At 37.5% G+C, this 25,679-nt stretch overlaps 1 protein-coding gene across 4 annotated transcripts in view; it reads left to right on the forward strand.

Annotated features, from left to right (window-relative positions):
• Positions 1-25,679, forward strand: part of ARAP2 (ArfGAP with RhoGAP domain, ankyrin repeat and PH domain 2) — a 136,976-nt gene that overhangs the window by 45,371 nt on the left and 65,926 nt on the right. For all 4 annotated transcript variants that reach the window (XR_012835383.1, XR_012835384.1, XM_075752342.1 and 1 more), the window contains exons 10-15: positions 15,494-15,609; positions 16,759-16,958; positions 17,726-17,811; positions 18,507-18,689; positions 20,819-20,993; positions 22,478-22,612. Coding sequence is in view for 2 of the 4 variants with exons in the window: in XM_075752342.1 (XP_075608457.1) it covers positions 15,494-15,609; positions 16,759-16,958; positions 17,726-17,811; positions 18,507-18,689; positions 20,819-20,993; positions 22,478-22,612 (895 nt within the window). In the remaining 2 variants the exon portion in view is untranslated. The remainder of the gene's footprint in view (positions 1-15,493; positions 15,610-16,758; positions 16,959-17,725; positions 17,812-18,506; positions 18,690-20,818; positions 20,994-22,477; positions 22,613-25,679) is intronic.

Here is a 25,679-nt window from a genome sequence, read left to right on the forward strand (position 1 = left end):
TCATTTTCCATGAACAAATTGCCGCTGTAGGTGCTGTGCTTTACAAAGCTCTGATTTGTAAGGTATCTTTCCTTAACTTAACACAGTAATATCTGTATGTTTCAAAATAATTCTTATTTTTTTATTATTGCATGATTTATGAAGGCTGTTCTAATGCAGCATTGAGGAAACAAATTTGTAAACTTGCAAAATGTGAAAGTTAGGTAAGTTTTTATTTGCTATGTTACTCAGAGTTTATTAATGGTTTTAGAAGAACAGTTTAAGTAGCGATGAAGGCCTGTTGCCCCACCCAAAGAAAGTGCTCTGAAACAGAGTTAACACTGCTGTCCGCAAGTTTTGCTTTTGCAGTCTCTCGTTAAATTTGGATAAGCAAGATCTATTTCTTCACTGCATGAGGAGATGGATGGAAGTGAGAGATCTAAGTGAAAAGAATGCAGGAGACAGGTGGAATCATTACGCTACAAGGGAGCCGTGTGTCTGTAGCTTATTCTGGGTCTGATGAGACCTTCCCGCATTTTGACACGGGAAGCTCAGTGAAACAAACAGAAGATAAATGTAGAAATGGTAAATGGAGATAATTTGTTAAAGATCACGTAATTTGTAGTGTTCTTTCTACCAACTAGCTCTCTAGTTAAGAACACAGAGTATGAAGGCTATTTGAAAGGAGTATGTTGTGGAGTTTTTTAAAGATTGGGATTTGTTGTTTTGTTTTTTAGCTTTTCATTTGCCATAGTATTTTCTTTAGAGTATGGTTATTCCGTATTTGTACAAACAGTTTGTATTTTTCTGTTTGGTGTTAGCCTTTGCTTCTCATTATCAGAAAATAATTTCATTGCAAGCTTGAATTTACTTGATTTTTACATAACATGCTTCTAGCTCTTAATTTTTGAGTTTTGGAACACTGATATTCATAAAAAATTTAGACTGTTACGTTAATTAAGACAAAGGCATTTTGTTTCAGTAAGGCTATATTTCTAGACCCAGTCCTGAAACATGAGTATGCAGATGTTTTAGAGCTGGACCTTTGTTTTATTTTTGACAATCATAAAAATATTTGAATAGCTTCTCTGTAATTGTATGGGGTTATTCTTTGAGTTGTGAATTTCTTTGGTTAAATTGTGTAGCTGTGATTGTTGCCCTTCTTAGCTTTAGTCATTGTAAAATCAAAACTAAAAAAATTAATCACTGAAAGAAATAGCAACGGCTTTTGGATGAACTCATAATAAAACTTACATATCATGGATTTACTAGGAGTTCAGTAAACTCTGTAAGCATTTAAGACTCCAGCCATTACAGTATTTAAGTAGTGAAAAGTAGATTGCTTATTTGTAAACTTCATAGATTTGTGAAACTCTTTTACATATTTATACTTTTATACTAACAGCGTTTTCTTTATGTGGAATCATGACTGTCATGACAAGAAGTCTAGGCAAATATGAAAGGGAATAGCTGCTAAGCAGTAGCTGCATATGTGTGCATTAGTGATTTTGCTTTACAAAAAATCAAAATACTTTCTGTGCATACATCAGCTATTTTCATCTTTCTTTGTCTCCTAAAGGCAGATTAGTATGTGTGAATCTAAAGCCAGCAGAAGAAAATATTTTCTTTAAAAATGAAAACAAACAAAAAAACAAACAAAAAAACCTAACAAAAACCCCCACGCTATTTTTGGTTGAACTAAATGTAAGGAGGATGTCTTCCCAGGAGAGAAAATGCTGAAATGACTGACTGGGTTAGGAAAATTCTTGCTTATCAAAAGCCCCTGTGCAGCATTGCTGTTGTCATGGCATCAGCCCTCTCTTGGTCCAGGCACAGAAGAATGTGTGGCAAAACTGTTGGTGCTGCTGTCTCTTCATGGTTTTAGAGTAAATATTACAGAAGCGGGAAGAATTCACAAATCATAGTTTGGTCTCCTTAGGTTTCTGATATAGGTTTTCCCATTAGTGGGAACTTGCTGCTTTATGCTGGCCTCTAGAAAATGTCTGTATCTCCATGGAGTCTAAGGAACGTTCTTCAAAGTTACTGTGTATGCTTGCACACACTCAAAATATAGTTCTATTAAATATGTATTTATGTCTGTCATAAAAAGAAACTTCATTTTGCTATGTTGGTTCAAATGTTTCAAAAGTTTCTGAATTTCAAATTTTAAGCAAATCTGAAATTTGATGGGATTTATTGTGTCCTTTTTGATAGGGTGAATATTTCTTACAGATGAGAACTTACACAATCTGGCCAAAAGTTTTTGTGTGGGTCTATGGTTTCCTTAGCTTATTTTTTTCTCTTAAATTGAAGATCATAATGTCACTTGTTGAAGTGAAACTTTTCTCTTCGTGGCTTTGTGAGCAGCAGGTGTCTAAAATCTCCCTAGCTGGAAAAAGTAGTTAAGGCAATCCAGAGCTCTCCATATTTCGTTAAAATACTCCTAATAAGGGATTTTTTGTGTATTTTGTTGCAATTTGCGTCATCTCAGAAGGGCCATCCAGTTTGATAGGATCAGAAATCTGAACTGTTAGTTTTAACATCAACAGAGAAATCCCATAGTGATCCAGTTATGATAAAATGGGGTATGTTTGGAATATATGGTATTCAGAAAGCCATAGTTATTTATTTTCTTTAAATGTGAAAATGTCCATCATAGTTAATCCTGTTTGGATGGCACTTTAAAAAGTGTTGAAACTCTTTTTTTAATTAATTGTCCTTTGTAAATACTTCGTATTTTGCGGATTACTTGGCGATTAGATTAATCCAAAAAGCTTTGGAAAACTTTCTTCATCAGGAAATGTCACTTTTGCTAATACTTACTGAAGGAGAAATTATCAGTTATTTTTACTTGTGAAATATGATATCAAAGAATTAAATTTTATTTTACTAAAGTAGGAGGTAGTGAATAAAATAAGTTTTTATATATGCAGTGAGGCCTAATTGTCTTAGCACCTTACTAAGGTTTGCAGTCAATAAGTAAAAGCATTGTGCTTAGTCAACAATACTTTTTATTGGTCAATGTCATATTTGCTTATCTCTACAGGTAAATTTGGAGAAAAGCAGGAACACCGTTATACGGAGGTTTTCTTGGTTGATTAGGGGATCTTTGTCAGTGTGGGTATGGTACCAGTTTTCTCTATTGTCCAGTGACGACTGTACGAAAAGGTCTATAAAGAGGTTTATCAATTTTACATGACCACCGTTCTAGATTTTAAAATATCACAAAAATGTTCACAATCTGTCCTTCCTCTAGGAGTTCAAACACTTTGTTAGCAGTTTGTCTGGACTATGAATACTTAACAAGGTCTTTGGTGTGTATGTAAAACTTCAGCAAGAAAATTATAAAGATGTGAATTCAGAAAACCATAACTGTACATGGTACTTTTAAAATACACAGATCCTTCTGGTCTCCAGAGAACAGTCTTGATAAATCTTCCAAAAAGGTTTCCAGTTGTGAAGTATTTCCAAAGAACAGTCCAGATGGCTACTTAAAATTTTAATACTAATAGCTATGTTTAAAAATGTCCTTGTATGAACACAAGGTACTCTGGGTGCTCATTACAGGGGAAGTGTTTAAAACTGTGTGTGTGTTTGAGATGGTGGCTATAGGGATACCTGTTTCAGCTAAATAAATAAAAAAAGGGCAGGTGAAGGGGTTGGACAATAGAAGTGAGGAAAATTGAGGAATTTCCACGTAGTAATAGGTTTCACGTATGTTAAACTAGCATCCCTTTGGCATGAAAAATGTCTGAAGCAAGTAGCAAGAAATGAACTCTGAAATGAAATGAATTTCCATGTGTTATGAATTGTGTATCTTAAGGAATGCTATAGTCTCTTTTAATATGAGGCAATGTTATAAATGGCCATTGGAATAGGAATAAAGGTGAAAGCCTTGAATATAGGCTGTACTTGCTCGTGACAGGCTTTGAATTTTATTTACATGTTTATTTAGCTGCATTATCTTTATGTCATCTCATGATGTTTCATGAAGCAGCAAAAGTAAAGACCGTAGCCCAGGCAGGCTGCAGTTGCTTCAGCCTCTCTAGCTAATAAGATGCTGATTTCTGAATGAGCTCCGTGCTGCAGAGGAGCCCTGCTGGAAGGGAGTTATCATAATTGTTCAAATTGGAGCTTTGTCTGCACTCGTCTTTCACGTGGGGTGTGGGGTTGGCAGCAGAGTGGTTTTGTCTCTCTTGGTTGATATCTGTCAGGGTATTTTGGAAGATAGCAAGGCAGGTTTTGTTCACAGTGTTACCAGCTTGCTTTTGATGCTTGATTCTGTCTTCTGTGCCTCAGATGTGAGACTGTTGCTTTCCTAGTATGTTGAGTGACAAGAAAAAGACAGCATGTGCGTGCAGAATGGAGTATGGTCTGAATCACACTTTCTGTACCTCAGCTGAACTCTGAACTGTAGAATACTTGAATTCAGTCCTTTCAGGATTTTTCTAAAGCAGCAATGCAAATGACTATGGTACCTTTAAGTCATGAACTCTCCAGTAATAGCTTTAAATTTGTGTTAAAATGTACAACTTTACGTAGAATTCAGTTCCTTGCATTGATCCAACAGCTCACACAAATTGTTTCAGAAACAATGGAAAGGTTATTGAACCATCACTAAATGGCATGCATACAAATTATTTGTAATGGCAAGGCATGGTTGCAGCATGGGTTTCTTTTCCCCCCCTTTCACTTTCAGCGTGTTTCTGCACAACTGAGAAACTTGTGAATATTTGGAATTACAACTTTTCCTCTCCTCTATGTTGTCATCATCTTGTTTCGTTTTTGAGGACTAAGAAATGGAAGCTTTTAATTAATGTATGTATTTGTTTGTAGCTGTTGTCTTTGAATCTCTCTTTCCAGATTGTATCATCTTGTCTTAATTCACTGTGACCATACATTAAAGCTTTTCCTTCTGGGACTAGAGAGGAATGGGGTGGGGAAACTTAGAGTCCATGTCCTCTGCTCTTACTTAGAATCCTTATATCTTGTTAAGACCTGAGGTATTCAGTGGCTACTGTTAGGTTTAATTGATTGAAGCCAAACATCTATCTAGAATAAAAACTTAGTTGGGGTTAGGTGGGGAGACGGATGCTCCTGTGGTTATATAAACTTCATTTTTGGGGAGAACTTTGCTGAAAACCTGTGAAAAGTCAAAGAAGATCTGTGTGAAATAATACTACCACGATTACAGATTTGTGCACCCACTCTAAACATGAGAAAACTGGGCTTATTTCTAATACCTTAATTTAATCCAATTAAATCTATACAATTTAATATTGTGCAGTAGATACTATAATATACTTTTTTCTACCAAAGGATCACTACCTCATTCAGTGCATTGTTTACTTATTAACTGTTTAATAATTTTAATTTCTTTTCATGGAGTAACCTGTGCCGTTTTTTATTGCATACTGTTGAAAAGTGCCTTACGGAAAGAATCCTTTGCTGGTGAAGGAATATGCTGTGAGGAAATGATCAGTAATTGCTGTGTTTGGCTATTTGAGGAACAAGAATTAATTTATTTTTCATCAGTTCCTGTTAGGTAAAGAAACATGATTGCCTCCTCCATATGACCATACAGTTCTGAGAAACAGAATGAATGATTCAAATACCCATATATTTTGCATTCTCTGTTTTCTGTGTCTTTTATGGGGGATTGGGAGGGAATAGTTTTCTGTCAAACTATACCTGCTCAAAATACTGCTTTCATAGGTCTCGACTGAAGTTCCAGTTGCTCAGCAGTTCTGCAAATCAAACCCTAGAGCATAAAGTCAGGTACTAGGAAATGAAAAATGTACATTGAAATGACTGTATGCTAAGGCTTTTGATTTACACTGAGTGGAAATTGGCAAAGGCAAAGATAAGAGCTAACTCTCCAGGATAGTATTCAGTCATTTTAATTTTGTGATCCTCCTTTTTTTTTTTTTTTTTTTTTTTTATTTTGGAGCCTATACAGGAAGGGGGCTTTCATCTTCATGTGTCCTAGATCCATCCCATACAATAAGCAAGGCATGGGCCTGATGGTGCATAATCAAGTGATTTAAAATTGTATTGATACTGCAAAATACACACACATAGCTGCTGAAGTGAGGATTCTGAATTACTTCTGTAGTAAGTGAATAGCGAGATTTGTGACTAACACTCTAAGGTAGTTACAACCTTAGATATTAGTCAGGAATGCATTTTTTAAAACAAATATTGTAGTTGTCCCCACTTCTTATGTATTGGCTTTCATAATAGAGCCATCTCAAAGTACATGTACTGAATTTCTTTATAATGTGATGATGTGGAGTAGGATGTGTACCAGTAGCATATCAAATACACTCCACTGCAAACAAGCCTACTGCATGGCACTGACTAGAGCTAATCTAAGTGGCCCTTCTCACCTTTTGCTCTCTTCCTTAGAATCACAGAATCATTTAGGTTGCAAAAAACCTTGAAGATCATCAAGTCCAAGCTAGCGCTGCCAAGTCCACCACTAAACCATGTCCCTAAGCACCACATCTACACATCTTTTAAATACCTCCAGGGATGGTGACTCAACCACTTCCCTGGGCAGCCTGTTCCAATGATTGACAACCCTTTCAGTGGAGCAATTTTTTCCTAATATCCAATCTAAACCTCCCCTGGCACAACTTGAGGCCATTTCCTCTTGTCCTACCACTTGTTACTTGGGAGAAGAGACCAACCCCACCTGGCTACAACCTCCTTTCAGGTAGTTGTAGAGAGCAAGAAGGTCTCCCCTCAGCCTCCTTTTCTCCAGGCTAAACAACCCCGGTTCCCTCAGCCGCTCCTCATAAGACTTGTGCTCCAGACCCTACCCCAGCTTCGTTGCCCTTCTTTGGACACGCTCCAGCACCTCAATACCTTCTTTTTAACTTCCAGAATTAAGGATGTCAGGTTGTCATTACAAAATCTTTTGCAATAATAGCTTGAATTGTTTTCAAGTGCTTCTATTATGGGATGCAGGAATGTTGCTTAGCTAAGTAAAGAACCTAAAATTGATGATGTGACTACCTCACACATCATAACAGATGAGCATAAAGCTACAAAAATTAACATGCACAGGCAACTTGAATTCTAGCATCTCCTTGCTCATCAGGGCTTGAGTTGGCAAACTTCATGTTCTTTTAACATCCATTTTGTGTGTGTGTAATTATATACTATATGCTTCAGTGCAGTTTTATTTTGAGACCTCATTAGGAAAAGTGAAAGAGAGAGTATATATGTCTGTACTCATGGCGTTTTTTATTCCAGTCCATGATATGTAACTCACCTAAAATCTATATTAAAAGATTTTAGGCTGTGATGAGGGATCTAAGTCTCTAAAGATTTGAAAAGCATGATGAAAGGTAACTGGGGAGGCTAAGCCTAAGTATAGTTTAAAAGGAGAAGAAATCAATATAAACTTGTGGAGAAGAATTAATGTCATCAAAGCAATTTCTGCATTACTAATCATTGTTTCTCAAACTCTAATACATAAATATGTCTTAATTTTTCATTAACATGGAAAAAAAAAATCCCACCTTTTTGTTGCAGAAATTAGCCTTCCTTATTAGCTGGAAAGGCTGAAATATACACCTCCAATTAAAGAGGAGAGGAAAGAAACTATCCTTGCTTTATCTGAAGGATTCTGGTTACTGGCTTTTAATCTGTTGGGAATAATTTGGTTGTTTGAAGGGAATCAAATGTCATGGGGTTAGAATGAAGGAAAAGTCTAAATCATACTAAATTGTTAAGGGAACTCTCAGATCTTTCAGGAATAAGTCTTAGTCTAATTGTCACAAACTTCATGGTAGCTTCCCCAAAGTAAACCTAAACAGCTATTGCAAATAACAAAGGTAAATTCAAGGAAACATGTCAGCTTGTATTTTTGAACTCTGATCAGAGATATTATGATTAAAGGTCAAGAATCTTCTGTGTATGGGCAGTAGGACAAGAGTAGTGTCAGAAATATGGATGGGCCTTTTGTAAATTAGTGGTAGGATGGTAAGAAAAATGGATGTTTTAAAATAAAAGTATGTGTGCATATATAAAGATACATGCACATGTGTGTGTGTATATATGTTTATATGTAGTATATCTTTCTTGTTCTATTATCTGGTATGTTTTACCACTATTGGGGCCTTATTATGTGTGTGTGCGCGCGCGCACACACCCTTAAATATTGCATGACTTCAAGATCTGAGAGCCAAAGACAAAAGGAAAGCAAAGGGACCGTGATCTCTTAATTCACAGGAAGGAAACTGATGTGCAGTGAGAATACTCAGCTGATGTAGCAATTTCCAAAAGCGCTATAATCCCACCATATACCAGTACTATTTCTGCACTTCGGAGTTTTGTACTTCTGTACTTTCTGTACTTAAAAATAAGCTACAAATATATATTTACATATGTATATGTGTGTGTGTATGTAGAAATATATTCTCTTGAAATCATGGCAGCAATTTCCTTTCTCTGCTGTTGCTGTTACCCCTATAGTCCTCCAGCAAAAAACAGATAAAAACATGGACTGATATTTCTAATGTGAAAATAGTAGAGTTAGTTAACCTTTAAAATAAAACTTGGGATTTATTTCCAAGAATTTTTACGTGAGGGATAAGAGTAAACTTATAATTGTGGTTGGGTTTTTTGTTGACTTTGTCTGAGATGTTTTCCTGAGGCAAGTTTGGATTTTTTAATCAGCTTTATACATGATATATAGTGGAAGTCATGTTAGAATCACTAAACACAGCACATCCAAAGACATTATAACTGCTAAAACAGTAAAACTTGAGGAACACAAGCAGCAGCTGTAGAACTCCTGTGTTCAGATGAATTTTGGTTTGACTAAACAAGAATGCCAGCCCGAGTGTTACTAGTGCAAAATTGAGTGGAAGGGAGAAAATAAAAGAAAAAAACCCAAAGAAAAATTATCGTTTCCAGGGAGAAGAGTAGTAGTTTTGTAGTTTTGAAGGTCCGTTCATTAACTGAGAGCCATAAGATTCAGCCTCTGATTACAGATTTGGTTTAAGAATTCCATAGAGAAAGATGCCTAGGCCTGTCTTTTTAAGACAAGATAGCAAAAGTTGTGTGTTCAGCAACTCTGCAAATTAAACTTGTTTAGATGTAGCTGCATGATTTTATTCATACATGTACCTAACTTTTCCTTAACGTTGGTGTTTACTTCTGTGTCTGTAGAACAGTGGTGATATATTAGAAAAGGTATGAGACTAATCTTGAAGCTCCTTGAATGTCATCCAGAATAGAATCAAAGAAAGGATAGTAAAGTCTGTCTCAGGGTAGCTTTTGCCTCTGAGAAGACAATACGTAACAGAGAAAGCAGTTTTGTACACTCATATGCACTTTATAGATATTCATTAAAGGTATGTTAAAAAAAATCTATATAATTCCACAGTTTATATATAGATGACAGGTTTTCATAGGTTATGTCTTTTTCAGATGGGCGATGATGACAGCAGGACTTGCACATTATAGTAATTCCTCCTTCAGGAAGGAAGAGCAGCTTACCACAAAGCCTATACTCATCTCATAGTTAACTACTTTCCCCTATTAGTATTTTTGGCCTTCAGTTAACTGTGCTGTTTAGTGAATACTTTTGATCTATTATTATATCTGTGAAGAATTTGGGCTTTTTTAAAAGCTCGTATTGTCAATGCATTTTTCCACTTTTCTTCAAATTCATAAAGGTAATATAAATGTAGACATTTAAGACATATCTATATTTCAAAAAAAACAACCCACACCAAAACCAGAAACAAAAACCCAACAGCCCTCAGCTTTCTCTGTGCATTTTTGAATTTTCTTAAACTCTTCTTCATTTGTCAGAAAGTCTAACTCAGATTAAACTATCTGAAACAATGAGCTTTCAGTCTGTAGAGGTAAGACAATTCTTATTCTGAAAAGATACTGCTTGGTCTTGCTGTCAGTACATTTTGTGTAGTGCTTGAATGGCCCTATTGTCCTCTTCTGCACTCAAAGTGAATGAATTTATCTTTCGAAGTGGAGCATTTCTTTCTTCCCTGTACCAATTCCCACTTCTGTTTCTAAAGAAGAGAACACGACTGCATTCCTGAAAGCATATAATTCTGAACCTTGAAAATTAGATTCCAGTATACCTGTCGCTCACAAAGCCTGGTTTATGCCAAGTGGTATACAGTTACCGTAAAGAGTTTGTTTGGACAAACTATGAGAATAACTTCACTCTAATGTACCAGTGAAATCGGTTAATTTGCCACCACCTTCAGTTCTGAAAAGTATACGCCTTACTTCTGATTTCTTAACCTTTCTGACATTCCTCACGCTGAAATCCACTGTAAGTTCTTATGCATTTGCTGAATTTAAAACACGGTATCTCTTCAGTGGGATAGTTCATGCACTGGGTACATGTGCAAATTTTGGAGGATTGGTGCTCCAGCTAAAGGTAGACTTTCATATTAATGCAGTTCATTTCTAGAGTGCTTTCCTAGTTCTGCGTTCTTAAGTTCAGTACAGCAAAGTTTGGTGTTTGTCCTCACAGACACCAGGTGGATTGAGAACCAGCTGAATGGCAGAGCTCAGAGGGCTGTGACAAGCAGCGCAGAGTCTAGTTGGAGGCCTGTAGCTAGCGGTGTGCCCCAGGGGTCAGTACTGGGTCCCGTCTTGTTCAACATTTTCATCAATGACCTGGATGAAGGGACAGAGTGTACCCTCAGCAAATTTGGTGATGATGCAAAACTGGGAGGAGTCGCTGATAGACCAGAAGACTGCGCTGCCATTCAGGGATATCTGGACAGCCTAGAGAGTTAAGTGGAGAGGAACCAAATGAAGTTCAACAAAGGCAAGTGTAGGGTCCTGCACTTAGGGAGGAATAACCCCAAGCACCAGTACAGATTAGGGGCAGATCTTCTGGGAAGCAGTTCTGTGGAGAAGGACCTGGGAGTGCTGGTGGACAAGTTATCCATGAGCCAGCAAAAGTGCCCTTGTGGCCAAGAAGGCCAATGGTACCTTGGGTGCATTAAGAAGAGTGTGGCCAGCAGGTTGAGAGAGGTTCTTTTCCCCGTCTGCTCTGCCCTGGTGAGGTCACGTCTGGAGTGCTGTGTCCAATTGTGGGCTCCCCAGTTCAAGACCAGGAACTACTGGAGAGAGTCCATCGAAAGGCTGTTACAAGGGTGATGAGGGACTGGAGCATCTCTCTCATGAGGAAAGGCTGAGAGAGCTGGGTCTGTTTAGCCTGGAGAACAGAAGACTGAGAGGGGATCTGATCAGCGCTTATAAATATCAAAAGGGTGGATGTCTAGAGGATGGGTCCAGACTCTTTTCAGCGGTGCCAAGCAACAGAGCAAGGGGCAACAGGCACAAACTGGAACACAGGAAGTTCCATCTGAACATGAGGAAAAACTTCTTCACTTTGAGGGTGACCGAGCACTGGAACAGGCTGCCCAGAGAGGCTGCGGAGTCTTCTCTGGAGATATTCAAAACCTGCCTGGATGCTATCCTGCACAACCTGTTGTAGGTAATCCTGCTTTAGCAGGGGGGGTTGGACTAGATGATCTCCAGAGGTCCCTTCCAATCGCTATCGTTCTGTGATTCTGTGAAATGTGTGCTATCTTTGCCGTTCGGGGTGTTTCCGTGCAGCCTGTTCCCTTTTTTGCTCTGAGGAAAGTGGGCTCTGCTAGCTGTTTGAAGGCATAAAGAAGAAGAGACTGAAGGAAGTATAGGATAGACGTTTTCAAGAAGGAATGATATGGAACAGGTAGATGAATAAAATTTAGTTACCATTTCTTTTCTCTAACATGGTGTAATGAAATTCTCAGATATCAGGAAGAAAAATTAAACCAACATACATGCACAGAAGGATCTACTTGCACAATTAGTATTTGGGAAATTTATGAAGTAGAATGCTTTGGAGGCCTCAAAGCATGAATTTGTTTAAATTCGTTGAGGATGTGGCTGTCAATGGCTAGTATGATGGCTTGCCTGCAGCTATTTGTCCAGGAACTTCCTGAGCTGGAAGTCCTTAGATTGGTGGAAGCTTATTTGGGAAGATGAGAATGTACCTTTTCTTATTTGCATTCTTTTTATGACAATTGCCAGTAGCAAGTGCTTAAAGGAAAGATCCTGTACTAGATGAACTCTTGATCTGGCTCACTATGGTAGTTATTATTTCAGTTGTCTTCATTACTCATCATTTACCTTCAGTAAACTCTAACCTGGACCTCAGTATATTGAACTCTTATTAACCATGGCTTCTGGCAGTCATTCAGCTGTTACTTACTAAACAAAGAATGCATTGCACTGTTATTCAGGTACAAGTGTAGTCTTGTTACCTGCCTGTGTTGGTTTTGTGTGGCAAGGTTTTGGTACCGGGGGGGGCTAACAGGGGTGGCTTCTGTGAGAAGCTGCTAGAAGCTTCCCTTGTGTCTGACAGAGCCGATGCCAGCCGGCTCCAAGATGGACCCGCCGCTGGCCAAGGCCAAGCCAATCAGCGCCTCTGTGATAACATATTTAAGAAAGAGAAAAAAACAGTGAGAGAGCGCTTTTGCAGCCAGAGAGAGGAGTGAGAAGATGTAAGAAACTCTGCAGACACCAAGGTCAGTGCAGAAGGAGGGGGAGGAGGTGCTCCAGGCGCCGGAGCAGAGATTCCCCTGCAGCCTGTGGAGAAGACCATGGTGAGGCAGACTGTCCCCCTGCAGCCCATGGAGGGAGGATGAGGGGGTGTAGCGATTCCACCTGCAGCCCGTGGAGGACCCCACGCCGGAGCAGGTGGAGACACCTGAAGGAGGCTGTGACCCCGTGGGAAGCCCGCGCTGGAGCAAGCTCCTGGCAGGACCTGTGGATCCGTGGAGAGAGGAGCCCATGCTGGAGCAGGTTTGCTGGCAGGACTTGTGACCCCCTGGGGGACCCCACGCTGGAGCAGTTTGCTCCTGAAGGTCTGCACCCCGTGGGAGAGACCCACGCTGGAGCAGTTCGTGAAGGACTGTAGCCCATGGGAGAGACTCATGTTGGAGAAGTTCGTGAAGGACTGTCTCCCGTGAGAGGGACTCCATGCTGGAGCAGGGGAACAATGAGAGGAGTCCTCCCCCCGAGGATGAAGAAGCGGCAGAAACACCGTGTGATGAACTGACCGTAACCCCCATTCCCCGTCCCCCTGTGCCGCTGAGGGAGGCAGAGGTTGAAGCCGGGAGTGAAGTTGAGCCCGGGAAGATGGGAGGGGTGGGGGGGAGGTGTTTTAAGATTTGGTTTTATTTCTCATTCCTCTACTCTGTTTTGCTTAGTAATAAATAAGATGAATTCCCTCTCTAAGTTCGGTCTGTTTTGCTCGTGATGATAATTAGAGAGTGGTCTCTCCCTGTCCTTATCTCGACCCACAAGCTTTCCGTTGTACCTTTTCTCCCCTGTCTAATGAAGGAGGGGAGTGATAGAGCGGCTCTGGTGGGCACCTGGCCCCCAGCCAGGGTCAACCCACCACACTGCCCTTTAAATATCAGGACTTCTTAAGGCCAGTTATTTGAACTAATTGAAACCAGTAGATGAAACTTGCATCCAATTTACATCTCAGAAGCACAAACCATTTAATTCTAGAAAGCTAAAGGTTATTTTTTTCATTTTACTCATTTAATTTAAGACATTGCTGCCAATACAAATAAAAATTTGGTATTTTTCTATCCTCAGTACTTTTTTTGCCCTATATTTCATGCTTCTGTTTTTCTCACTGGTGATGTCTGACTTTAAGAATGCTTCATTGCTACAGAGAATGCTGTCAAGTTCATACTCGAAAAGAGATTATTCTGCCCACTCCTTTCTCATAGAACTGATCTTTGAGGATGAATTAGGGAGTGTGTAGGCTTCACAGAACTCTCTGCTCTGTTTTAAGGCAGATGTGTCAGTATGAAAACCATTGATTTATAGGAAAAAGGGGTTGGGGGCTGAAGGTGAGGGGGAGAATAAAAATGTCTAAGTTACAGGATATGAGGGTAGAAGAAAGGTACAAATATTAAAAAATATATGAGGAATGGCTAAGTCAGGGTACTTGTTGAAATGTTATTACTTTTCATAAAGGTTTGTGCTGAAAACCACACCTGGGTTCCACACTGTTACTGTCAAAGGATAAAAAAAATAAGTAGTAGTCTGGCAAGGAAACATTAGCTGACTTATCCTGCACTGTGTTTAATTAGTGGAAATTATGGCATTTTTAAAATCTTGGCTTAAAATGGACACCATAATGCCTTGGGGGGCATAATTCTCTTCAATGGCCTTTGTTACCCTAATGTGATAAAATTAGCACTTCCACTTGTGCATAGACCCATACATGTGTTTTATGTTAGATTTAGCCTTATCAATCATGGCTAAAATGATATTTTTATTTGTTCATACCTGAAATAGGTGAGTGAAGAGTTTTGTGAAGTATCTTCTCCATGTCAGCTTTAATGCTCACAAAATTTGAAAATCTTACGAAGACAAACTCGTCAGTGATGTAGGTTTAAATATGTATTTACTAGAAAAACAGTCCTCTCAGCACAGGCAGGTAACTCTGAAGGTTTTCCTCTCCAGTGCTTGTTTGTTTTTTTTCAGCCCATACCCAACTACTTGTTAAGTGAGATATAACTTAGTGAACATCTTGCAGATGGTAAAAGACAAGGATTTGGCATTTGTTTGGGTGATGTAGTATGTTTTTGTTTCTGATGCAGTTACTGTTTCCAGGAAGTATGCTAATATTTCCAGAAATTAAACTTGGGAAAGTGACTACCATTAGATGAACATCTAAGTCGGTTTAAGAAGGATATACTGATGGTGATCCGAATAAATCAGAAATAACATATGTGCCTATCAGTGTTTCCAAAATGCATGCATTTGAGAGAGCCTCACAAGAGCTCCCTGAACATTTTATTTCCCAACTGTGTTAATGTCCGTGTGGGAGGAAAAATAATTTGGTTTAAGGCAAAAATACTTACCATTTCTAATAATTTTTCTAGTAATTGAGTCACAGATAACTCTTTGTCTATTTTAGCTGCTGTATAGGACTTTTTTCAAAGACAGGTTTCACATGCTTAGTTTAGAAGCCTGAGCAACCATACATTTAAGGCAGAATTTTATACATAATATATTTTATTTTGTTAAAACAGTCTCTTTAAAAGCAGGCAAAACTGCTGTTAATGAGAAGAATTTAGATGTGTTAACTTTACTTAGTAACTAAAGCATCATTTAAGCTAGATACTTCCATAGTTTTGGATCCACATTTTAATGCAATCTGTTATTTAACCTTTTTTTTTTTCCTTTTGTAATAGTTGCAGTATGCATGTTTTCTCCTACTAACAATCAAGTAAGGTCATTCTAGCAATTAGAAGCATAGAGTTTGGACAAAATTTAGCACAGGTTTATTTATCTGTTGATGAATTAGGAGAAGCTTGCATGTTGTGGCCAAAATGTGTAATACTGACCTTGGATTTTTGGACCATGCTGGATTTAATTGTTCTAAACATGTTTGATTCTTGAATGATAAAACCCTGAACTGTTACTGTCTTTTTCCTAGGATTTTAAGACAGGATTTGGTATCACTTTAATCCCTATGAACGTGGCAAATGTAAAACAAGTGGATCGGACTGCAAAGCAATCTTTTGAGATAATTACTCCTTATAAAAGCTTTAGGTGAGAACTTTAATATTTACATTACAAAATATGCAAATAACTAATGTACTAAAGAAATACCTGCTTCATACTACAGTGACGTATAAAGTTTGGATGAAAAGGTAATGTTTTTATTAAAAATGCTCAGCATTTTAAAAAAAGAAGGATTTTCTTTCTTTTGTTTAGCTGTGTGCTTCGTCTGTTACCTCACTGTCTAGACATCCTGTGCCCACAGATTTGTATTTTTATGTAGCCTTCTTTGTTCATTCTGTGCAAGGGAAGAAGGAAAAAAAAAAAATCACTTCAACTTAACTCTTATCTTAAAAGAATAATAACCCGCAGTAGTGAAATAATGCTGTATCCACTTAATATTAAGCATTTTATTCAAAAATAAGAATCATTCATGTGCCATCCCTTGTAGATATCCTCCACTGAAATCAGTAGAAAGTTTCACTTTGGCTGGTCCTGTGGCCTGTAATGGTTTTTAAGAAAATAAAAGTATATGCTAATAAAAACCTTTTGTTAAGTGCTGTGGTGTTTCTTAAATGAAACCTCAGTAATGCAGGAGAACAAGAAATTGCTTTGTTCTCCTGGGCTTGCTAAATGTTAGCAAAGAATTTCCTTTCATTCTCAGTCAACTAGAGTAGCAGGTAAATTAGTCTGGATCAATGAGTTGAATCTGTGGCTAGTTGTTAGATAGCTAGATCTCTGACTTTCTCTAAGCCATCACCGTGTTGGTGTTTGCTTATTATTATTTATATTTTTCGAAAAGATCAATTTAAATGAAAAGCAGTTTTTGGCTGTTTATTCTTCACTAAGTCTCTGTGATTCCTTAGGTCAACCTATGCTTTTGTTAAAGTTCAGGCTTTAAGTTCAGTATGTGGTAACATAAAAAGATTGAAAGTAACTCAGGGACGTAACTTGCACATTACAAATCTATGTATCTCATGCTAATAGTGGTTTTGTTGAAAACTGAACACAAGAACAGAGGGAGTTTTCATTGACTAAAAATAGAAAATAATACATTCTATCTTAGTATTTATATCTGTGTAGAGGAAGATTTTTTTGACTGTGATTTCAGGTGTAAACGTAATAAATAAGAGACTACAGTCTATGCTTAATTGGGCTTTAAAATAAAGATCAATAACACAGAACAGTCAATTGTTTCAGCTTTACAGCAGAGTCGGAAAGAGAGAAACAAGACTGGATTGAAGCACTGCAGCAATCGATAGCAGAAACTCTGTCTGATTATGAAGTAGCTGAGAAGATTTGGTTCAATGAGTCCAACAGGAGCTGTGCTGACTGTAAAGCTCCCAGTCCTGACTGGGCATCCATCAATCTCTGTGTTGTCATTTGTAAGAAGTGCGCAGGTAGAGTAATTAATGACAGGCTGTGTGGGTTCTACAAAATGTCATATTTGCATATATCTGTGTGTGTCCTTGAATTGGCTTTTTTCATTTTTACAGTGCCATCCTTGTGAAAGTTTTGACAAACAAAAAGTGAACATAAGTTTTTGTGGGTTTTTTTTTTCTGTACTGAAGTCACCCTTATTCTAAAGCACTTCCATGTGTAAATGACAGGTCTGTAAGGTGATTGGTTTCCCTCAGAGGAATAATCCTTCAAAATTAGTGAAAAATTAAGACACACTAGCACTTTGTGGGAAGTGGCTGGCTTTTGCAAGGCTCGATGCCAAAGGATAACAATTTTCAGTATGTAAATCTGGGGTATTAATTCTATTACATCGGGGCATATTTTACTGCCAATAGGGATAGCTTTTTCAGATACTACTAAAAATCTAGTTCTGTCATGTTTTATATTTAAATATGTGCTTAAGCAGTAGATTGAGGGAAATAATTTCTAACTCTAGGCTTTCTTTCAAAACAAACCCTCCCAACAGTATCAGACAGCTTACTTTGTTTATTCATTGCTATCAAATGCAATCTGCCTTTTTTTTTTTTTCTTCTCCTAGTTTGGGGGTTTTCTGGTGCTTTTATTTTATATTCAAATGTCAAACCTAGCCTTTTTTAAAAATAGCAATTAGAATAAATCTGTCTTCATGAAATTTTTTTGTTACCTCAGCAGAAGAGAAACTCAGTTTAAGTGCTTTAGTTAAGTAAAAATACTCTTGGATTTTCAGGACAGCACAGATCTTTAGGACCAAGAGATTCAAAGGTCCGAAGCCTAAAAATGGATGCCAGCATTTGGAGCAATGAACTTATTGAGGTAGGTTGTGATATTCTAACTCTTTGTTCCATCTTAAAAACTGCTCTATGAATAGGAGTTAGTTACCGCTTTACTCACAAGAAAACTGAACATGTAGCTGCTAAATAACGTGCTGTTATAGTAAACTTGATGTTTCCAGGAATAATGTACCTTTGTGTCATTGAAAATGTGCCTTTGTTTTGATAACCATCTGTACAATTTCTCTTAATATTTCTCCAAGCATCTATTTTTTTGGGGGGGGGGTGGGTGTGGAATAAATAAAATGCTTTTGGAGAGCAATCACGATGGACAATATTGGGAAAGCGAAAAGAAGGGAAACTTCTCACTGCCAGCTTAGTTGCTTTGGGTGTTAAAAAGTAGTGCTCATAGAGAGGGTTGAGTCATCAGTGTTTTCTTTAAAAAATATGCTAGTCTTTTCTGACCTTTTACTGGTATTTTCTAATATGTATTGAAATATTATAACTGGTTAGCCTTGTAGAACTTAGTTGCTATTAATGGTAAATGAAAACTACAGGCTTTATTCATTTATAGATGACCATAGGTGGTGTCTGAGAGGCCTCTGCCTGTCTCCTACAGGCAATTTTCTTTTCTTTAGTAACTTTATTTTTCAACCTTTAGCAGCTGAAAGCTATTTAGAGGTTAGCTTCATATCCTTCATGCTATTTTGCTTATTTTTTTTCTTGCACCTCATCCAGCTCTTTATCGTCATTGGAAATAAAAGGGCAAACAGTTTTTGGGCAGGAAATCTTCCTTCGGATGAAGAGCTGCATATGGATGCCCCTGCAGAAAAAAGGATAGCATTCATTACACAAAAATACAAAGAGGGAAAATTCAGGAAAGCACCTTTTCCCCACAAAACTAAGGAACAGTTAAATAAGGTAATACCAGAATGGGTAAAACCATGCCATACCTATTGTATTGTATTGTACAATTTGGCCATCTTATTAAACTGGTGAGAAATAAATTCGGAATCCTGAGTGGCATTCTCATAGAGCTGAATAAGGGTTCTTTTGGAGCCTTTACAGGGGCCATTTTATGATTTCTTAGTTCCTAGTTTTTTCAGTTAGTTTGTTTCTAGGAGGTTATGGTACCAATGTGGTGCCTGTAATATGTCTTCCAGAGCCATCAGTGAGTATGGATCTTTATTTTTCAGCAAATGCACACCCTTCGGGGTACAAATTCCCACTTCACTTCTTTAGATTCCTTTTTTATGTGTTTTTGATATCTTATATGTCAGACATCTAACATTCCAGTACATAAGATGATTCAGTGTTATCAATGGTGAAAGTAGCTCATGCACACTTATATAGTAGCTTGTAGCTAATTGGAAATGAAACAAGTTAAAATTAATGATGAAAAATGTATGTTCTTAGTGTTTCCTTTACACAAATAAATTATTTACAATATAAAGTGCAAAATGCTAATTATAATTATCAATTTCTGTGTAATTTTTGATGTCCATTTGACTGACTTCTAATATTTGTTGATTTCAGTCATGATTGTTTAGGGTTTATGAATATAGAAGAGTTTAAATGCATATATATTACAGTGCTAATGCATTCAATTACATGAGTGAAATTGTCTCAAAAGGTATGCAGAGACTGTGGGGAGGCAGTAAAATTTAAAAGTTACTGTGGTTTGAATGAGAGACGTCTCATTTGTTCAGTGGTTATTGTGTCAAAAAGGAGGTGTTATTTTCCGTACATTTTGTAAGTTGTATGTTAGTTATACACATACGAAGTTAAAATAAGGCATACAAGAATAGTTGTCATTAAAACACTTCCAGCCAAACTCTAGAACCATCTCGCTGTATAGCTTGAATTTAGGTTTTCTGCATTTCATTGGAATTGGGTAACATTTTGGGGCTTCAAGGGAAACTCTTTATGTTTTTGAAAAATAAAACATTTGGATTGTTTTCTATTTATTGGTAGCAGCTGTGCAAGAGACTTTATTTAATATTGTAACTGCAGACCACAGAAAATAGCTCTGTGTTTAACAGGCTGATTTTTCTGAAGTCTGTGTTTTTTGTTGGTGAGGGGGAAGGGTGTCTGTCAATCATTTAGTTACTGGGTAAAAATATCAGATGTAATGGTCAAATTCTCCACAGAGACATGAAATTACCGTGTAATAAGGTGGTCATTGCCAAGTAATTCTAGAACTTTTACTGAAGTGTCTGCCCTGTCATCTCGTGCCTACTGGATGCTTACGTTTATTAGAGCAGCTGAATTTTAGAGTAGTACTCTTATGTTGAGTGACTTCTGCCTGAATCGTTTCAGAAAAACTCATTAATTAACTAAATACTTTAAATACATATTAAATCATAGAAATTGTTATGGAATGGATTGCTGTAATTGTGTAGCTACTCCTGGTTTTATGGTGTTAGACCAAAATTTTGAAAGAAACAAAGTTTATGTTTGTCTGTCTTCATGTATACAAAGATGAAAGGAGACTGATGTTTTAGGATGTGGTGAGATCCTTAAATCTCAAGGAAGATGATCAAGTATGAAGATACTCTAAAGAATAGTTGCCTTATTGACTGTGACCATAGTTTTGAAAAACTACGTATGAATTGCAGTCTGCTCCCTAGTGGTAGAGTTTAAGGATCGAATCTTGCCTCTTTTGTTGAAATTTTGAGGTCTGAAATAGTAAGATTTTTTTTGTTAGTAGTTTGGTGTATGAAGGAAAATGAGGCAGAATTTTTCAGTATGTAAACAACAGGCTTCTCCTCCAGTTGTATGTATTCATGTTATCCTTCCCAAGTGAAACTTGTGTCAGCAATGTCTTGCAGGGTTGGGTTGATGGTGGTTTTGGGTTTTCTTTTTTTGTTGCTGCTGCTTTTTTCTAGATTCAGACCATACTTACGATTCCTGCTACTTCTCAATGTTTACAGTCTTTGAAAATGCAGGGGAACTATATTGGAGGTGAAAGGATTTGCGAAATTACATGTACTTGTTGCCAATAACTTTCTCATTTAAACACACTTCTTATTTTCCCTCTCCATGGTAAGGCCCTGTGTGCTGCCGTAGTTAAACCAGATGTGCTAGAAACTCTGATGCTGTTGTTTAGTGGGGCTGATGCTATGTGTGCCACTGGAGACCCTGTTTACAGTACTCCATACTTATTAGCCAAGAAAGCTGGACAAAGACTGCAAATGGAATTCCTGTACCATAATAAGTTCTCAGGTAGGATATATTCTTCTTTGTTTTGATCTTCTAATTTTATATTGAGCAAAAGGGAAGGAAGGAAGGAATTCAGAAGAAAAATTGGCATTGAGTTGGAACAACAGTAGTGTAGCAGAGGGGAAGCTGTGATGGCTTTAACTGTATTTCAATAGACAATATATGTAATTGTGTACACGTTACATTTATTTTGCTCAGACATCAAATTTAGGACTTAAAATTAATAAAAAAGCCAGTGATAACTCATAGACCTCATCCCCTTATTTATAACACAGAAGAAAAACATCATCTGCCCTGCCAATATTATCAGGCTTTTACCAGAAAAAATGGGTATATACAGTTAACATCTATCTAAAGTATTTGTCTGGAGCTTTGTTTTTTCTTAAAAATTATTTAAATTGATACCTACCCCGACTGCGCACAGACCTACTGTTTTTTAACAAACTCTCCTCACAAAATGAAATTCACATCTTGAACCTGTAATATGATCTATCCCAGCAAACTATCTTTTTTTCCGATGACAACTTGTGTTAAAGCTTGGAGCATGTGATAAACTTCGGCCTTGAAAGTCCACAGTTTTGGTTGTGGTGTGTAACTGTTATGAGGCTCTTGAAAACAGAAACCTATTCTTAAAAATAAATAAGTAAATAAATTGTAGAGCATGGGTATGCCTGACCTTACCTTTTAAAAGGGCTGTACAGTATCTGAAGCAGTCTGGGAATGAAAGTTCACATGCAGATTTACACTGGAAAAAAATTAGCTATGCTATACTGCAGCTAGCAGTGTGGACATACTCCTGGACCAATTTTCCATTGTCCTGTGCCACTCTGCAAAGTAACACTGCACAGGCTGAACAACAAATGTTTTCATGGGAACGCAGGAATGATTTAGAGCTTCCTAGAGCAAACACAGTGCCTTAAGTTCTGCCCAAGCGTTGCTCTGTCACTAGTGCCGGGCAAGTGGTCCTAAGGCTACAGAGAAGTTTGCTTGTCTTGGCTCTGTCTTTTTTACTTTTAGCCTTCCAGCCCAGGCAGCAGCATCATGTGCTGGTGCTAGTGTTTGTTCTTCTCTTCAGACAAAGGGAGGTCATTGCAGGTTGACAGTGATTTTCCGAGTCATTATCTGCTGCCACAGTTGCCGGTAAACTTCTAGATAAGCCCTCAAGAGAAACAATTCCCTTCTGGTGAGGTATGTTACATAAGGGATGGAAATAAAAGCTCAGTACACCAGAAAACCATATTTTATATTACATTGGCAAGCAGTGGTAGATGATGGCAATGGAGTAACAAATGTAAACCAGTGGGGTTTTTTGATGAATATGTAAGAATTTTACATTAATTGTAAAAATAAATCAGTAAGATGTATCTGTGTTGTAGTAAAGAGATTCGCATATCTATGGATACACAGTTAGAAAGACCTGTTGAGAAATAGTTTTAATTGATATAACTGAAGTTCCGTATGTTACTTACTCCTTTGTCTTTTAATAGATTTCCCAAACTATGATACATGTTTTCAAAGTGGCCTCTCTGAAGATTCTTCACATTCCACCTTTCTTTGTGAATTCTTATACAAAGTTTCTTCTAATACTGCTAAGCTTCTTACAGAGAAGAAATTAAAAGAAGGTATTTCGCTTTTACTTTATGCATTTCAGTAATACATGAATATGTATGATTTAGATGAATCTGGTTCTTTTTAACTTCTTGCATTACTTTTTAAAAGATAAAATGTCTTTGAGATGACATACCCTCTTTTGGTTCAGTAGACCTCTTTCACATCAAGAAAATACTGATTGTCTTGATCTCTAGTCAGTGGTTGACAGAGGAAGGAGACTGAACTACTGAAAAATTATTCAGTTAACAACAGTTATGGGTAAATAGAAAACACTTAGAAACACTTCTTACTCCAATTATATATTGATAGATGCTACTAACTGCCAAAAATAGTTTCCATATAAAATGATAATATTGCAGAAATCATTTAAAAGTATCGCTGAACTTTTTAGTAAGAGTCCAAATGGCTAACACTAGGATATTTCTCAAGCTCACAAACTTTAAAAGTATTCCAAGTGGAAATGAGCACTTCCAACAACTTTTCACCCCACATAGCTCGATTTGTTGTAAATGTGTGTATATATCACAGTAGCTATACATGGTCTTCTGTGTATATTGGTCTTCTGTGATTTTTTTTTTTTGAGAGATGTTATCAGATAATTTTCTTAGCTTTTTTTTCCTTTTTCTCCCTAGTTATGTTCCTGTATTTTTCTTCCATTTAAACAAACAAATTATGTGCATTTTTCAAATCGACTGGTTTATATGGTTGAGTTTATTGCTCCTAAAATCTTGATATGGCATCCTGTGTAGATGTATACATATTTTTGTATGATTATGTCCATATTCTTGTGGTGTGTGCCTTTAAGATCCTTAGTGGAGATTAAAGCATGTTAAAGCACATAACTCCTTTTTAAATATGCTTTCAAAGAATCTATATGTTAGTGTGGGTCCAAATCCTTGAAATCATTGTGTGATCAACAGAACGAATGCCTGATCACAGGCGTTTCACAGCAACTTTGCAGTTGTTAACAAAGACACCTGTTGTGGCAGAGGACTGCTGCCGGACAGGATTTCTTGAGGATTTTTGAGGATTGTTCTGAAACTGCACTGAGGTTGTTCAGGAAAGAAAGGAATAATTGCAAACCTCACTAGTACTTGCTGTAAGTAGATGTTGTCTTCTGTGCTGTGGGTATATATATATATTAATCAAAAAAATTATTAAAAAAAAAAACCCAAAAACCTCCACTAAGAGAAGTAGGGAGGCAGATACAAGGCAATACTACCGGTCTGGTCTAACACAATGGTGTGTTAGAAGTGCAGTATATGTTCGTAAATACCTGTATAGGTTGAACATTTAGCTATAAGTGCTCACAGAATGTGTCTTCTGTAGTATTTTTGGGGGAGATGCGGTGGGAGCATCATTAGTAGGATGCCTTAAAAATATTTATGAAGAAAGCCCTCAGACAAGAATCAACTGAATTTGGCTCTTACATCATAAGTTTTTAGTGGATAGAAATGAAACTGCTTTGAAAGCTTATAGTCTGTTGCTTAGCATTGTACTTACTACTTGGAGGAAAGTGCAGTAAATGGAAAGGAACCAGATTTCCCTCAGCTCAAGTTTTGGCCTCTGCAGTTGTGATAGTGTCTTCTAGATGGTAGGTGTTCTGCTGTTTGGGGTTTTTTGAGATTTCCTTTTTGGGGCTGTGTGTTTGTTTTGGTTTTGCATTAATGTTGAATTACTCGTGTGTTTGTCAGGTCTGATGGTTCTGGATGGGTGCTGTACAGATACATAGGAAGATAGGTTTCCCTGGCCATTTGCAGTTCAAGGCAACAAATGACAGGCGGGACAAGGGAGGAAGATGTAATAACAATATTGTTTCAACAACAAAAACCCCTGCAATTTTGAATTAGAAACGACTCTTGCCTGAGGGCACTAATATATCTCAGCCATGTGTGAGAAGTATTATGACAAAAGTTTTGGGGTTTTTTGCTATTTAAAACATAAAACACGTTTTTGGTGGAGTTTTTTACCTTCTGTATTGATTTTTTTGCCTACATCAAGAACTGTTCTACCTTTATAAATAATCTCATTAACATGAAGTAATAGGAGATATGCGTATTGCAGATTGTTGGGAATAGGTTGTAATATTTTTTTTCCTTCTTACTGTCTTTAGAAAATAATTTGATGGTTAGAGTACTAATGTGTGGGAGATACACTTTCAGTTCCCTCCTCTGCCTTTAAAGATTCAAATAAGAAGTTTGCATTACCGGGAAAGGTGACCTTGCTGTTTAGTTCTGGAGAAAAGAACTAGTTTCTGTTGAAGCAGTTCTGACTTGGTATGAACTAAAAGAGTTCTCACTGGGCCAGACAGGGACCACCATTCTGGGGATTAACAGCACTTGTCTAAGTTTTGGGCCCTGTCCCAAAGTACATTTAGCTTTTGATCTACTGATTTATTTATTTATTTTTAATGCTGTTTGTGGAAAGGGCTGCAGGCCAGAATCCTGTTAGGCTGTCTAACCGTTAAACTAGAGTTAAGTTCTTCCTCAGCTTTATGAGTCTCTGAGGCAGTTGTCAGCCTTGCCTTTAGTGCCCACATCTGAAAACTCAGGCACCGTGTTTACTGTCACAGAAAACTGTTATCCCTTTGTGGGCTGAGCCCTAATGGTAAAAGGACGCTCAAGAATTCCTTCAGTGCTGTGAACCGAACCCAGGTTTTATAACAACCAGGTGGAACACCTGGAAATACAGTCCAGTTTTTCATTATATGAGTTTCGGATAGTGCAGCAGAGAGTAAGCCAACATTGTATGTACTTCTCCTTATAGCAGCATCAGTGATTTCAGCAGGGGTGCATAACTTCTGAGGAAAGTTGTTAATTAACAGCTGTTGATGATCAGTAGGAAGAGCTCTCAAACATTGGTGCTATTCCAATGCAGTGGATCAAAAAGTGAAGGTTAGAGGTTTAGTGGCTCAGGTTTGATTTTTTTTTTTTTTTGGCTTCTGTTTTTAGTGTAAAAGGCTTTATGGAGCCTTGTTGAAAACCTTGATGTTCCAAAATCATCCTTGAGCGTTGTAACAATTTAATGAATATTGAAGCAGTGAGCTACTTTGTAGAAAAGGCTTTGGGAGATGGCAGG

The sequence above is a fragment of the Balearica regulorum genome, chromosome 4, assembly GCF_011004875.1.
Source record: "Balearica regulorum gibbericeps isolate bBalReg1 chromosome 4, bBalReg1.pri, whole genome shotgun sequence".
Classification (NCBI taxonomy): Eukaryota; Metazoa; Chordata; class Aves; order Gruiformes; family Gruidae; genus Balearica; species Balearica regulorum.